This window comes from Tasmannia lanceolata, unplaced genomic scaffold, assembly GCF_043159265.1.
Source record: "Tasmannia lanceolata isolate RefF3 unplaced genomic scaffold, GAP_Taslan_0.1 ptg000004l, whole genome shotgun sequence".
NCBI lineage: Eukaryota > Viridiplantae > Streptophyta > Magnoliopsida > Canellales > Winteraceae > Tasmannia > Tasmannia lanceolata.
This window is the reverse complement of record NW_027518681.1, coordinates 10,702,435-10,715,900: the sequence shown is the minus strand read 5'-3', so window position 1 is coordinate 10,715,900 and position 13,466 is coordinate 10,702,435. Positions and strand designations below refer to the sequence as shown.

At 38.5% G+C, this 13,466-nt stretch overlaps 1 protein-coding gene across 46 annotated transcripts; it reads right to left on the bottom strand.

The window, feature by feature from the left end:
• Positions 1–473: 473 nt before the first annotated feature.
• Positions 474–3,956, bottom strand: LOC143875437 (uncharacterized). Of its 46 annotated transcripts, none has more exons than XR_013250074.1 (9): positions 3,798–3,956; positions 3,606–3,704; positions 3,051–3,110; positions 2,583–2,714; positions 2,004–2,076; positions 1,347–1,372; positions 1,193–1,251; positions 923–1,113; positions 474–820 (listed from the first exon to the last, which is right to left on the bottom strand). XR_013250074.1 is itself a non-coding variant. In XM_077376973.1 (9 exons), the coding sequence occupies exons 4-9, from the start codon at positions 2,598–2,600 to the stop codon at positions 620–622; spliced, it is 531 nt and encodes a 176-aa protein (XP_077233088.1). In that variant the 5' UTR covers positions 2,601–2,714; positions 3,051–3,110; positions 3,606–3,704; positions 3,798–3,955; the 3' UTR covers positions 517–619. The 46 variants fall into 46 exon arrangements, 17 of the variants coding, with proteins under 17 accessions (XP_077233088.1, XP_077233087.1, XP_077233086.1 ...); XR_013250077.1 differs by having other exon boundaries at positions 923–1,091; XR_013250078.1 differs by having other exon boundaries at positions 1,193–1,236.
• Positions 3,957–13,466: the final 9,510 nt, after the last annotated feature.

The window sequence follows — 13,466 nt, the reverse complement described above, 5'->3', positions numbered from 1 at the left end:
AGAATAAAACGTTGGATTTCCTTTCCACTTAGTATTCTATTTACAAAGGGAGTCTTAGGGATAAGTCCCAAGTGCTTTGAAACTCTAAAACACATTAGTGTTAGAGGTTTGGAAGGACAAATTCACTACAACAAAAAAGAGTTTTAGAGGCGGTCATGGCCGCTGCTGATAATCCCAAAAATGGCTGCTATTACTTTTAGGAGCGGTCATCCAACCGTGCCTAAATGTTCGTGCCAAAATGTTCAGTCGCTGAATCATTAGCACCGGTCAAGGCCGCCAGTATATACGACAAACAACAGCGGTGTAAACCGCCTCTAAAGACCAGCACAAACGACAAAAGGTGGACAATTAGTGGCGGTCATGACCGCCACTATATCTGGCAATATTCCTTTTACTCCTGCTTCATCCATGAGCTACATTTAACCTGTTTCATCCTCAACCTATATACACCTGTTTCTTAACCACATGTCCCATGCACGATACATTTTCATTCACACATTACACATACACTCGGAGTTGCACAAAGGGAATATATACATCAACTTGCTGATGAAGTCATTACAACTAGAATGAAATAAACTTTAAAGATGAATTCATTACAACTATAATAAAATAAACTTTAAAGATCACTAGGTAGAATGTGCCCAAGGAAAAATCCAAGAACCAAAAATACAAGTGGCGTCAAGTGGGTTGGTGATCTAAACCCTTCAATGATGCAGACTGTTGATAGATACAAGCACCATGTCCACGCCCCCGAGCATCTCCCATAATGGGTGGCACAACTGAGACTACCAAGTTGCTTCCTGCTCGTGCAACGGACCTGGGAAGATTGAGAAAGCCATTTTGACATCAACCAAAGCAGAAGGATGGTTAAAAGAAAACAGGATCTTTTAAGGAGAAGTTTCAGCACCATGACACTTACCCGTGAACCAAAGGAATGGAGTGAACAAATGATCCCATCCTGCTGGCCACTCGGGTCACTCCTAGATAGTCTTGAAGCCAATTGAGATAAAGATTGCTCGGTATTGTTTAAGGTACTACCAGCACTAGAAAAGGATGAGAAGACTACTGCCAGTTGTGATGTCTTGGTTCTGTCATAGAAAAATCCCGAATCTAGAATGGTGTCAGCAGCATTTGAAGGTGTGGGATGTATAGCAGGAGAAAATCCATGGAGCGCAAGGAATGGGCATACATGTGTACTTGATGAATTTGAAAGGTGCCCAAATGCCGCACTTCCTAACAGATCATAATCTTTAAGTGAAAAATTAAAAAAGAAAGTCAATAGACAACTCTAAGATGGAAAGATCACAGCTTGCTACCGACTAGAAATGGATTAAAGTGCTTACATGCATCTGAATGGACTTCTCCTTCCCTGTAAGTGGAAAAAAAATTCTCGATGTCAGTAGCCTCTAAAACCAAAAAGCTTAAAAAATAGAAGCAAAATATATGACCACCGGAGCTTTATTCAATCTAGTCTATGATTACCTATCAGATGGGGTTAGAGTTAATGCATCTCTTAAAATCAACTGCATTTTCTGAGGTTTTGAAGGTCATATATCATATAAAATTCTAAATGTATAATCAAAATAGATTTTATTGCTATGATAATAGGAATCAACTGATATCATTTAGCAAAGCAGTCATAAATGGTACATAAAAGACAAGTCTTGCAATTTTCCCACTAGGTTTGAAGTAAGTTCAATCTTACAGGTCGTGAACAGTGTGTGAATAGTGAAGTGAGCCCTCTTTTACTCAAGAGTCACTTAAACTCTCTCCCTATGACTCACAAGTTAAAAAATTAAAAGAAATGGCATGAGCTCTATTAACTTGTAACTAATAGAAATAACAGACATAAAAGATATGGCCATGTTCAATTACTGCCACATTAGTAAGCTACAACTAATGCCGTCTGTCTAAAAAAAAAAGTGGGGCAAGTAACAAATTTAAATATGGAGCTAACACTACAAGAACAGAACATAGAAGGATGAGAGCAATGTATTCACCTTCTAATGCATCCATTACAACAGTGACATGGTTAGGGGTTGAGAAACAACGGTACAGACACACATCATTGCCCTAAAAAAAGAGGGAAACAGAATGACAAACTCACATCATTGTCCTAAACAAGTAGTGAACATCCAACTTAATATACAAATTTAGTATCATTGAAAATGATATATACAAATTTAGGAAAAATGTATAGAAACCTGTCTTAATTCCGGAGCTTTGGGTTTGACATGATCCATAACATATTTGCATAAAGGAAAAAAAGAAAGTATAAAAGGATATCTCATTTTCTTCTTTTTGGGTATGTCTAATTAGCTCCTGCATGTATCTTGAAACATCACTAAGATGCTCATTCAGCTACAGTTATAAATGCAAAAGGTACATCATATGTTTTGCAAAACTTACCCAAAATTTATCAAACCATACTAACTTTATTTCAATATCCATCTATCTTACAAGAAATAAAGGTCAAATTCACCTATGTTGAGCATCCGGACGAATCAGTAATCAATGAAGTAGATTGCATCATAAGACAGTTAGATACAAAGAATATTTTTTTTTGGAGAAGATAATACCCTAGTAAAAAGATACATTGACAGCTACATAATTGGGATGAGGCTGCCCTACATAAGAGAAGTTTGTAAATGCCGGTGCCTTCCGAAGCAAACCCATTTTCTAGGGAATAGATTGCTGCAATCTATATGTAGCTGCACATTAAGCATAACCAAAATGCAATCAGGGAAATGTACATCCAGAAAACCAGCAATTTCTAAGCATGTTTTGAAACATGAACTGAAGAAATAAAGGCCATCATGAATCATACAAACAAAGCTTGAAAAATGCTTAAACTGAAGAGCTATGAACAAGCAAAAATTGCGAGTTTCAAAGAGATAAAAGCATGGCCCTTTCCCAAAGCAAGAACGTAAATGGAGGAAATGACCACCTTTGGTAATATTACATTTTTGCAGGAACCAGGAAATCAAAAAACAAAGTCTAACAAATTTTTAGTGGTGGCTAGTAAGAAGAGACGAGATGAGGCATACATAGAAATTTGAGGAGCAGAAGGATTGGCTCCCTTTGTTTTTTGTGTCATCCTGCTCGTCCTGTCCGAGAAGAAGATAAGAGATGAGGCATACAGAGAAAAAAACAGTCGGTTCAGAGAACATGTCAAAGCAGTTTAGTCCAACAATTAGTTTTGAACTCACAATCGGCACTTAAAATCCAAAACAAACAGGTCCTCCCAATATTTGCAGCTCACACTTTCAATTCGGCAAAAATATCAGAAGCTCAAACGCGAACAGTATCAAGAGTGAAGAATAGGGAACACATATTGTCACGAATGCAATGCAAAATACATGAGAGAGACAGAGAGAACCAGATTTAAGTTTCATTTCTATTCCAAAATAGAAAAACTAACATTCTCAAGAATCTATCAATCTGTAAAACCGAAAATCCATTATCTCATAAGCAAAATGCAGGGGCTAATCCATTATCCCATAAGCAAAACGCAGGGACTAATGCCGTTTTTGGTTTGCAGGTAAAAACTAAAAACCAAAAATCCATTATCTACAATCAGACGAAAATGCAGGAATATATACCTGAGAAATGCGAAGATGGAGAAAACTCTAGGATCGAAGAAAACCCAATGCTCCTTTTTCTTCTTCCATGAAACCCTAAGTCTTGCAAAGGGGAAAACCCTAAATAAAAATACACAAAACCTGATAAAACAGAAAAAACTTAAATAAATATACACAAATAAAAAATAAACAAAAAAAATTTCAGAGACACACCGGGAAAAGGAAAAACCCAGAGTAGGGAAGGGAACGGAGTTTTGCTTTCTCGACGAAGGGGACGCACGGACTTTGCGTTTTCTCGAGGCAGGAGATGTTATGTGTATTTTCTTATGTTGTACTCCAGTACTGCTTTCTACGGCTCTTCTTCGTATAAACTCTAATAGTGGATATGTGTTTTAATGTAATGGCCATTAGATTTGGCTATCTAATGTGTTTAGGATAGTGGGAGTTAGTTAATTATGATGTGTCTTGTTAGCATGGTTTAAAATTTGGACCGAAATTTCAGATTTCGGTGGGGACCGAAACAAAATGGGTACGAAACCAAAATTTCCGAAATTACAAAATTTCGGCCGAAATTTTGGAAATTTTGGCGAAATAAAAGCTTATTTTTTATTATTTTATTACTTTACCAAATTTCGGCTGGAAAAAACGGTATTTGGTGGGCCAGTACCCAATTTCGACCGAAATTTCGTAATTTCGGCCGAAAATTCGGTTTCTGGAAATACCGAAATTTCGGCCGAAATCGAAATTTAAAACCTTGCTTGTTAGTGGGTAAGTGTGCTTGTGATGTTGCACTCCCTCTTGCTTGTATTTATGTAGTAGCAATTCAATGAAAAGAAAGAAGAATAGAATTTTACAACAACAAACAAAGCTTTGTTTAGGAGTCATGGCTCTTCTCGAATCGAGCCATTAGAAAGTCTGGTTGCCTCGTATCAACCTCTCTCCATTCTCTATTTCTATCTTGTTTATTTGTTACGGCCAATTAGGCACGTAACAAATTGGTATCAGAGCGGTAGATCCTATGCCATGGCTGCTCCTTCAGAGATTTTGGAATCCCTACGCAATGATTTCCAGCAAACCGAAGTACTTTTTTTGAAAATGATGGAAGAACACCGGCGATTCGAGTAAAGCTTAGAAAAAATCAGCAAATAGAGTAAAGAAATGCGTAAAGACAGAGAAAAGTTAACTCTTGAAAGTGTTGATGTTCATGTGAAGAAAAATGCGATAATTGATAGCGACAAGAATAGTTTTGTTGAAGACACCACCAAGGATCATCCTGATCATTTCATCATTTTGAAGCGGTTTCATGAAAAATCTTATTTCGTCCCAACTTTGATCACGATGGATTTTGGAGGCAAGGTTTAACTGATCTCGACCATTAAGATTTGGGACCCTGGTGGAATAAGTTTTTCTCCAATAATTCGATCTTGAGGACAAAGTCGTTTGTAAGGGGGAAGGAATGTTATGTGTATTTTCTTATGTTGTATGTGGGGTTAGTTAGTGCCTGGTAGTGTGTATGTGTTTTAGTGGAATGGCCATTAGTTGTGGCTAATGTGTTTAGGATAGTGGGAGTTAGTTACTTATGATGTGTCTTGTTAGTGGGTAAGTGTGCTTGTGATGTGGCACTCCCTCTTGCTTGTATTTATGTAGTAGCAAGTCAATGAAAAGAAAGAAGAATAGAATTTTACAACAACAAAGGAAGCTTTGTTTAGGAGAGTCATGGCTCCTCTCGAATCGAGCCATTAGGAAGTTTGGTTGCCTCGAATCAACCTCTCTCCTTTCTCTATTTCTATTTTTTTCTTGTTTATTTGTGTTAAGGCCAATTAGGCACGTAATAGGAGACACGAAAGAGAAAGGAAAAGGGCGATGGAAGAAAGAGTCGTGCGGGAGGAGAAACTTCTTGATTGCAATTTCTATTATGGTTAAAAACGTGCCCACGATTTTTACTATGTTTTATCACCGGCGGTCTTTCATATGATTTAGCGGCGGAAAAATTCGCCGGTAAAAGGTAACGCAAAACTTTTAAGGAGTTTCCAAGCGATCTTGCAATTCTTTAGCCACAATTTCTTAGACCGCCTCTACAAACCTGCCACTATAGAACTTTTTTGTTGTAGTGACACAAACTCTTCTGATCTGCATTCTATAAATATGTGTTGCGTTTGATGGGAACAATACATATACGTTATAGCAAAAGTCCATCATAAAGAGGGTCCCTAATCTGTGAGGAAAATATGTGCCTGCGATTCCATCATCAAGCCCTATGGTCTTCTCAAGATTAGAAGATCTCTCTTCTCTTGTTTGTGCGCAGTGGTTCGTGTTCGTGGATTGCAAAGCTTGGAGGATTCTTGATCATGTTTCTAATTGCCATGGCCGGAGGTAAGTTCCGCGTTAATTTTGAATTACATAAAGTTTTACACCTATGACTATTATGGGTCGCAAATAGTGTAAAATTTGAGAGGCTAGAGCCTTTTTCTCTAATTTTAAAAATGAAGATGAAGAAAAGAAAACAGATGAAGGGAGACACACGTGCTATCTATCAATACAAATGGGAGAAGGTGGCTCCTCCCCAGTTCAAATCTCATATCTTTTCAATAGGATTTTGAGTATGTGGATTTGTTTGGCTGCAGGTAGTTACCTTGATAATTAGTGGTATAAGTAATCTATAGGGAGGAGAGAAACATTTGGTTTACCTTGAATTTACCTTGTAGAATATTGATAAGTAGTGTTCGGTTACCAAACTCGTAGAATTTGACTTGGAGAACGATGCTCTCTCTTTCTTCTCTCTCCCTCTTCTTTTTCTATATTGGTAATGACACGCCCTTCCACTACGAGGTTGGGAACAAACACCAAAAGGTGTTTGGATACTCGGATTTTAGAATCCTGGATTTTCTAAAAATCCTGGATGGAAGATGACAGAAGAAGGAGACTGTCTGTCGTTTTCAAATTTGACGCTCTTCTTTCCGTCAAGCCAGAGAGCAGGAGATCGTCCCATGATTCTAGGTTTTAGAAATCTCAGGATGAGGGAGAGATTTCTAAAACCTGGATTTCTCACTTAAACTACAAGATTTCACATTAAAACGAGGTTTTAGTTTGAAAATAGTGTAAAAGAGAAAATAGTGTAAAAGAGGGTTCATGGTCAAGCTGATGTATGCTGTCCTGAGAGCGTTTCTTGAATTTTAAGTGAGAAATCCAGGTTTTAGAAATCTCTCCCCCATCCCGAGATTTCTAAAACCTGGAATCATGGGACGATCTCATACTCTCTTGTTGTCGGAAAGAAGGGTGAGAAATCAGAAAACGACGCTGGCTCTTGTCTCCCATCTACAATTTTTAAGAAATCAAAGATTCTAAAATCCCTTAGGGGCCGTTTGGATACGCAGATTTTAGAATCTTAGATTTCTTCAAAATTGGATTTTAAGTAAGAAATTAGGAGATAAGAGAAGAAGGAGATCGTCTGTTTCGCTTCTCTTTAGAATCTTGGATTTTAAGTAAGAAATCCAGGTTTTAGAAATCTCTCTCCCCCATCCTGAGATTTTTAAAACCTGGAAACATGGGATGATTTCCTACTCTCTTGCTAACGGAAAGAAGGGCAAGAAATTAGAAAACGACGGATGGTTTGCTTCTTCTCTTGTCTCCAATCTACAATTTTGAAGAAATCCAAGATTCTAAACCGCATATCCAAATGGCCCCTAATTATCACTATCCTACAAGGTAAATTCTAGGTAAATCAAATGTCTGTCTCCTCTAGTTATACTACTAATCTACAAGGTAACTACTTGTAGCCATCTAGATATGCAGCTCTACCAATGGAACACATTGGTCAAAGACCGGTCCCGGCACTAGACATAAGACATGGGCTGATTCTCAGCTAGACTCACTGCCCCATGGCAAAACACAAAGTTACGTGGCTCATACATAAAAGGGTACTTTCGAAATTATACTCAAAACCAATCCTCATTGTCACCGCCTATTTTCTTCTTAGTCGGTCACGTTCGCATCGAATTCCTTTCCCACTCATTTTCCTTCCAAAAAACAGAGTGACATAAAGCAGAAATCTAAATTAAGTTTTGGGTTGAGAAAACACGCCAAGAATACCCATATGGGCTTTGTTGTGAATTACTTGATGAAGGGTATAAAAAGTAATTTTTCCCTTGAAAGATCTTTTGTTTTAGATTGGTGTTTTTTTTTCTTCTTCTTGAAACTATTGTTTAATTAGCTACTTTAATGTGTACATGTCCATGTCACAGACACATATATTATCTAGGAAAATTTGTTATGAAAATACAAAGTTATAGTTATATTGTTAAGTAAGGGTAGAGTTGCCGAATTTGTAAAAGAGGGGTTGTCAGATTTTTAAAAGACTGAAATACCCCTCTTTAGTTTTACTTTTACTGACCCATTATTTTTACTTTTTAAAAGTCAGGTTTGAGAGGAATTTGCTAGTCACCTTCGCCGATTCCACTTGCTCGGCCTGTGGCCCGTCCTGATGCAAAGATTTGAAGAAGTAAATCGGTGAAAAGGTCGCTAGCAAAAGTAGAAAAAACTATAGTAATCATTACGGTTTATTAGACCTGAGTGGTAAGTTTTAAATGAAAAATTACCGAAAAATGGTAATAAAGAAGGAAAATTACAAACAAAATATGACAATTACCAAAAAAAACTAATCATGAAAAGTTATAAACTTATGACAATTACAGAAAAATTAAAACACTACTGTAATTGTGTTTTGATGGGGGCACTCTCGCTTTATGAAAAGTACGGTATGTCCCGCGGATGATCCAAACTGTCCATTAGATGGGCTACAGCCTAAATAGGTTGTGCCCCAAAAATTCATTTCCATAGGTTGATCCTAACCCTCTGATCTGAATGCTAGAGGGTTGATCCTAACCCTCTATAGATCGGAGGGTTAGGATCAACCTATATAAATAACTTTTGGGGTATAATCCATTTAGGCTGTGGTCCATCTAATGGACGGTTTGGATCATCCTACGACGTGGGCCACACCGTACTTTTAATAAAGTGAGAGTGCCCTCATCAAAATACAGTAGTGCTGATAACATTTCCCAAATTAAATTTGCCGAGAATTTCTCCCCTTTTTCCTTCAAATTGGAGAAATTTCTCTGGCGAGTTTTGAGGCTGCCACGTCACCGACAAGCGACAAAAATCCACGGCGGTCAAACACCCCATTTTGTTTAAATATCCTACCAAACACACTCGGGCGAATTACTAGAATTACATTCGCTGCTATTTCTCTCAGAATAAGAGAACCAAACAGAGCATTAGGGAACCACATTTTTCACCCCGCAACTACTAGGGAATCACATATTATAAGCCGAAACCACTACGGAACCACATTTTCTATGGCGGAACCATTACGGAACCACATTTTATACCTCGAAACCATTAGGGAACCACATTTTTCAACCCGGAACCACTAGGGAACCACATTTTTCACAACGGAACCAGTAGGGAACATTTTATAAGCCGAAACCACTACGGAACCACATTTTCTACGTCAGAACCATTACAGAACCACATTTTTCACCCCGAAACCATTAGGGAACCACAGTTTTCACCCCGGAACCACTTGGGAACCACATTTTATAAGCCGTAACCACTACGGAACCACATTTTCTACGTCGGAACCATTACGGAACCACATTTTTCACCCCGAAATCATTACTGAACCACCTTTTTCACCCCGGAACCCCGAAGGATGCCTATTTTATAAGCCGAAACCACTACGGAACCACATTTTCTACGTCGGAACCATTACGGAACCACATTTTTCACCCCGAAACCATTACTGAACCACTTTTTTCACCCCGGAACCCCGAAGGATGCCTATTTTATAAGCCGAAACCACTATGGAACCACATTTTCTACGTCGGAACCATTACGGAAACACATTTTTCACCTCGAAACCATTAGGGAACCACATTTTTCACCCCGCAACCACTAGGGAAGCACATTTTATAAGCCGAAACCACTAGGGAACCACATTTTCTATGGCGGAACCATTACGGAACCACATTTTATACCTCGAAACCATTAGGGAACCACATTTTTCAACCCGGAACCAGTAGGGATGCCCATTTTATAAGTCGAAACCACTACGGAACCACATTTTCTAAGTCGGAACCATCACGGAACCACATTTTTCACCCCGAAACCATTAGGGAACCACATTTTTCACAACGGAACCGGTAGGTAAGCACATTTTATAAGCCGAAACCACTAGGGAACCACATTTTCTATGGCGGAACCATTACGGAACCACAGTTTATACCTCGAAACCATTAGAGAACCACATTTTTCAACCCGGAACCAGTAGGGATGCCCATTTTATAAGCCGAAACCACTACGGAACCACATTTTCTAACTCGGAACCATTACGGAAACACATTTTTCACCCCGAAACCATTACGGAACCACATTTTTCACCCCGCAACCATTAGGGAAGCACATTTTATAAGCCGAAACCACTACGGAACCACATTTTCTATGGCGAAACCATTACGGAACCACATTTTATACCTCGAAACCATTAGGGAACCACATTTTTCAACCCGAGACCACTAGGGAACCACATTTTTCACCCCGAAACCATTAGGGAACCACATGTTTCACAACGGAACCAGTAGGGAACCACATTTTGTAAGCCGAAACCAATACGAAACCACATTTTCTATGTCGGAACCATTACATTACTACATTTTTCCCCCGAAACCATTAGGGAACCACATTTTCACCCCGGAACCACTAGGGAACCACATTTTATAAGCCGAAACCAGTACGGAACCACATATTGTACGTCGGAACCATTACAGAACTACATTTTTCACCCGAAACCATTAGGGAACCACAGTTTTCACCTTGGAACCACTAGGGAACCACATTTTATAAGCCGAAACCAGTACGGAACCACATTTTCTACGTCGGAACCATTACAAAACTACATTTTTCACCCCGAAACCATTAGGGAACCACAGTTTTCACCCCATTAGGGAACCACATTTTATACCTCGAACCCATTAGGGAACCACATTTTTCAGCCCGGAACCAATAGGGAACCACATTTTATAAGCCCAAACCACTACGGAAGCACATTTTCTAAGGCGGAACCATTACGGAACCACATTTTTCACCCCGAAACCATTACGGAACCACATTATTCACAACGGAACCAGTAGGGAACCACATTTTATAAGCCGAAACCACTACGGAACAACATTTTCTATGGCGGAACCATTACGGAACCACATTTTATATGGCGGAACCATTACGGAACCAAGGCCTAAGTAATAGTTCCAATAAGTTTTAAACACAAATGATAGGTCTATGATGACTTTTAAAACCACTAAAATACTGTAATAATATATCAAACACTAGTTCGACTATTGGAACTACAATTTTCAGTCTTGGAACCAGTATGTAACCTCTCGAAACCACTAAATTGTGGTTCCAAGGCCTATGTAATGGTTCCAATATGTTCCAAACACTAATGATACAGTCATGATCCCTTTCACAACTAATAAAGTACTCATACAATATACCAACCACTTGGGAACCATAATTTACAGTAATGAAACCACTATTTAACGTCCGAGAAACCACTAAATTGTGGTTCCGAAGCCTAACTATTGGTTCCAAGAGTCCAACTATACATACGAATCCAATCAGGCTTCTCTCTACACACACACACAGAGAGAGAGAGAGTTATAGAGAGAGAGAGAGAGAGTTACAGAGAGAGAGAGAGAGAGAGAGAGATAAACATGGTAATATCCAAACAAATAAGCTGCTAGACCATGAGAATATGAAAAAACCTCACAAATAACATGAAAAAAATGAAAACCCAAGAAATCATGAAAACATGAAAACAAAAGAATATGTAAACCCTTTTCAACTAGAGGAGAATGGCCATACTTGGAGTTTGATTATCAACCAAGAAGAAATAATGGTGTTTTCTTCCCAAACGACTGTCTGTTATTCACGTTGGACGAGCTAACAAGGTTTCCAACAATGGTGGTATTTCACGTTGGAACTTCATTTGGGAAGAAGAAAGAAAAAGAGAAGGTGGTAGGTGAAATAGCATAGGGAAAATGGTGTTTTCTTCCCAAATGACTTTCTGTTATTCACGTTCTCAACCTACCAAGGTATCCAACAATGGTGGTATTTCACGTTGGAACTCCATTTGGGAAGAAGAAAGAAAAAGAGAAGGTGGTAGGTGAAATAGCATAGGGAAAAGAGCTTCTCAAAAGGGTGGGAAAAGCCAAGGGGTATATATGTCCTAAAGACAAAATTTCGTACCCTGACAGCCCCTTTCCTATAATTTTGAAAACTCTACCCTTACTTCACAATATTTTGAAATCTTTGCATTTTCGTCAGAAATTTTCCTATTATCTACTAAACATTTGGCATTAATAATTTAATATAAGAACGTAATTATGCTACATCTGATCAGACTAGACTGTCGAACATATACATTTTTAGCAGTGCTAATTGTGCTGATATGCAGATAATACAATATTATTTAGCCTGTACAAGTTTTTTTAAAAAATCTTAAGGTAGTGATCAGATGCAATGAAGCAATACCTGGTCAAAGAGTAAACTTCACCAAATTGGTGGTTTTGGGCGGGGGGGGGGGGGGGGGGGGTGAGTTACTTGGACTTGGAATTTCAAAGCTAGAGTATCGGGCTAAAATATTAGGTTGCAAGATGGGTTCTATCCCTAATACATACGTAGGCCTTCCGTCATGTACAGGAAGACCACAGAGGAATTGAGAACCAGTGATTGAATGTGTGGAAAGGCGACTGTTCTCTTAGAAAAAAGGAGTGTTGTCTTTAGGGGGAGAATTACCTTACTCAAGGAAGTCTTGGCTAGCCTGACACTCTGTTTTACGTCGACCTCTGTTGTCCAACTTCCTTCGTTAATAGAATTGACCAACTTCAAAGAAATTTTTAATGGAACAATAAAGAAGAAAATAGAAATTATCATTTGGTCAGTTTGGATGCAACTAATTAAGGGTCGCAGTAATCATTTTTATATGGAACAATAAGGAATAAAATAACCTGACACTCTATTATGAAATTCTAGAGTCTGATTCAAAAAAGATTATGATTAATGATAGGAGATGGGGAAATGATTAGATCCTGGTTAGATAACTTGTGTGGGGATGGAACATTAATGTAGGACTTTCCAACATTATTTAAGGCAGCATCTCGCATTGATATTTTGGTGGTTGAATCTTTTTGCAGGGTTAATGATATGGTAGATTGGAATTTCAGATTCAAGAGGAATTTCTTTGAGCAAGAAATGAGAGAAGTTACATCCTCTCAATGAAGAATTAACTCAATCTAAATAAAACGCGAGGAAAAAGACATAAGAGTTTGGCAATGGATCTCAATGGGCATGTTGTCAGTCAAATCTTTCTATAAACACTTGGACCTGAGTCATAATTCATCACTAGCATGGCTAGTTTGGGAAATTAAAACCCCTTCGAGAATTAATGCATTCTATTTTGCCCACTTGTTTTCATAAGATCCTCACCGTGGATCACCTTTGTAATACACAAAATATTATGGTTAATCATTCTGCCATTGTCTTTCAGACGTCGAGTCCGTTGACCACCGTCTTCTTCATTGCCAATTTACTCATGAGTTGTGGTAATTTGTCTGTGTCTCTTTAGACTTTGTTGGGTTCTTCCTGATCATATTGAATCATGGAGTTTTGCCCCTTGGCCCTCTAGATGTAAGACTTTAGAAACCCTATTCCTGGCTGCCACTTTCTTTCCAGTATGGAAGGAAAGAAACATGAGAGTTCTTTAAAGATACTTTCAGAGGCATGCGAAGTTTACAGAAAAAATTTCTCGGTAATTGTTCGGTGGGC